Source organism: Penaeus monodon, chromosome 31 (assembly GCF_015228065.2).
Source record: "Penaeus monodon isolate SGIC_2016 chromosome 31, NSTDA_Pmon_1, whole genome shotgun sequence".
NCBI lineage: Eukaryota > Metazoa > Arthropoda > Malacostraca > Decapoda > Penaeidae > Penaeus > Penaeus monodon.
In genome coordinates, this window is record NC_051416.1 from 32237513 (window position 1) to 32239012 (window position 1500).

At 49.7% G+C, this 1500-nt stretch overlaps 1 protein-coding gene across 1 annotated transcript in view; it reads right to left on the reverse strand.

Annotated features, from left to right (window-relative positions):
- The window catches only part of LOC119593176 (orexin receptor type 1-like), a gene marked incomplete at its 5' end in the record, with an annotated part of 128215 nt that overhangs the window by 69628 nt on the left and 57087 nt on the right, over nt 1-1500 (reverse strand). Inside the window, 1 exon segment of the mRNA XM_037942154.1 lies at nt 5-1474. Within this exon segment, the coding sequence (XP_037798082.1) occupies nt 5-382 (378 nt within the window).

The following is a 1500-nucleotide window of genomic DNA, read 5'->3' on the forward strand; positions in this document are numbered from 1 at the left end:
TCACCTGCAACATGGGGACGAAATAACACAGGAAGCTTCCGAAGATCCAGTTCTGGATGAGGAGAATAGCGAGGGAGAGCGGCAGGAGAAGGACGCTCATAATCACATTGCACACCCCAATGTTCATAATAAACGCGCAGGTTGCGTCTCTGTACAGCCGCCTTCTGAGGATGTAGGCGATCATGGCCACGTTCCCGACCGTGCCGAACACCACCAGGAGGCTGTAGAGCACGAGGAACAGCGGGTAGATGTTGGCCAAGGACTTCCTCAGCTGGGGCTCGGCGAAGTTGACCGTCTCGTTGGGGAAGGACTGGAGGTTGTGGATGATCTGTCCGAGGAACTTGTCGGGGATTTGGTGCAGGTCGGAGTTGTCCATCCCCATCGTGAAGGTTGGCTCGGGCGGCGGGCGGGGCTTGGGCCGCAAATTAATACGATTGAATGGAAGAGTGAACGGCCATTGAATTATTAGGGATTTATCTATATATCCTGGGTTATTCAGGAACCAATGTTGTTTTTAATTTTTATGAGCATGGTTGCAACAAAAAACAGTATTATATCTAAGTTTGCATTAAAAGAGTTAGAAATGAGTTTATATCTAAGAGATTTATTTTTAGTTTCATCAAATCTATTTACTTTTTATGTTTATTACATGTTGTTTTTATCATCAGGTTTTAAGTACATCCCACACGAAGAAAACATTTTCACAACAGCACAGCCCGAATGAGTTACCGAGGAACACTTTATCAAGTAGTCATCATCCGCTTTCACAAAGAATTCTTTACATCGTCAGCACCCTATTCCTTCAGATCCGGTCTTCATCGATAGACAATAAAAACAATCGGCTCTTTCTCCTATCCACATCATCCGCTCCATTGAATCCAGACACTTTTTATCCTTCCCTGATTAAGCGCACCTCCATTTCTTTCCTTGCTCGTCCATTTCCGTCTGGTTATCCCGCCTCATGTGACATCTTCCCCTCTCCTCTCACTCGGCCGGACCGCCATCTGCCTCTCCTCTCACGCCTCCTGGATGCTGCACCGGAAATCGATCCCCCGCGCTGATTACGCTCCGCACACGTGGACCGTTTCTCTCGCGGTGTCGGGGACTCATCTGCTCTCGATTCCTTGCACAACGTCCCATGCCAAGGAACTGCCTATCATTGCCCCAACGGTGAGCCAAGGTGGGCGTCTACTCTGCGGAAGGGGAGGCTTATGCGAGGGGAGGACAAACCTGCGTGGGTCTGGGTGGAAGGAAATTCCATTGGCTTTCATACGCCGGGCCTCCTGCTGTTGCTCCGGCGGACATAATTTGATTTTTAGCCTTCAATATTGCGGCCGCATAACAGGGCTAGGAGCCTGTTCTCCCGTCGCAGGATCACGTCCTTTGAATTTAATATAACACACGAGGGCCTAGGCTCATGCGCGGAGTCCTTGTTGCGTCCTTCTGGAAGACCTGACTATTGTTCCGAGGGGACCTGAGGAGGGAGAAGGAGGGCCATGA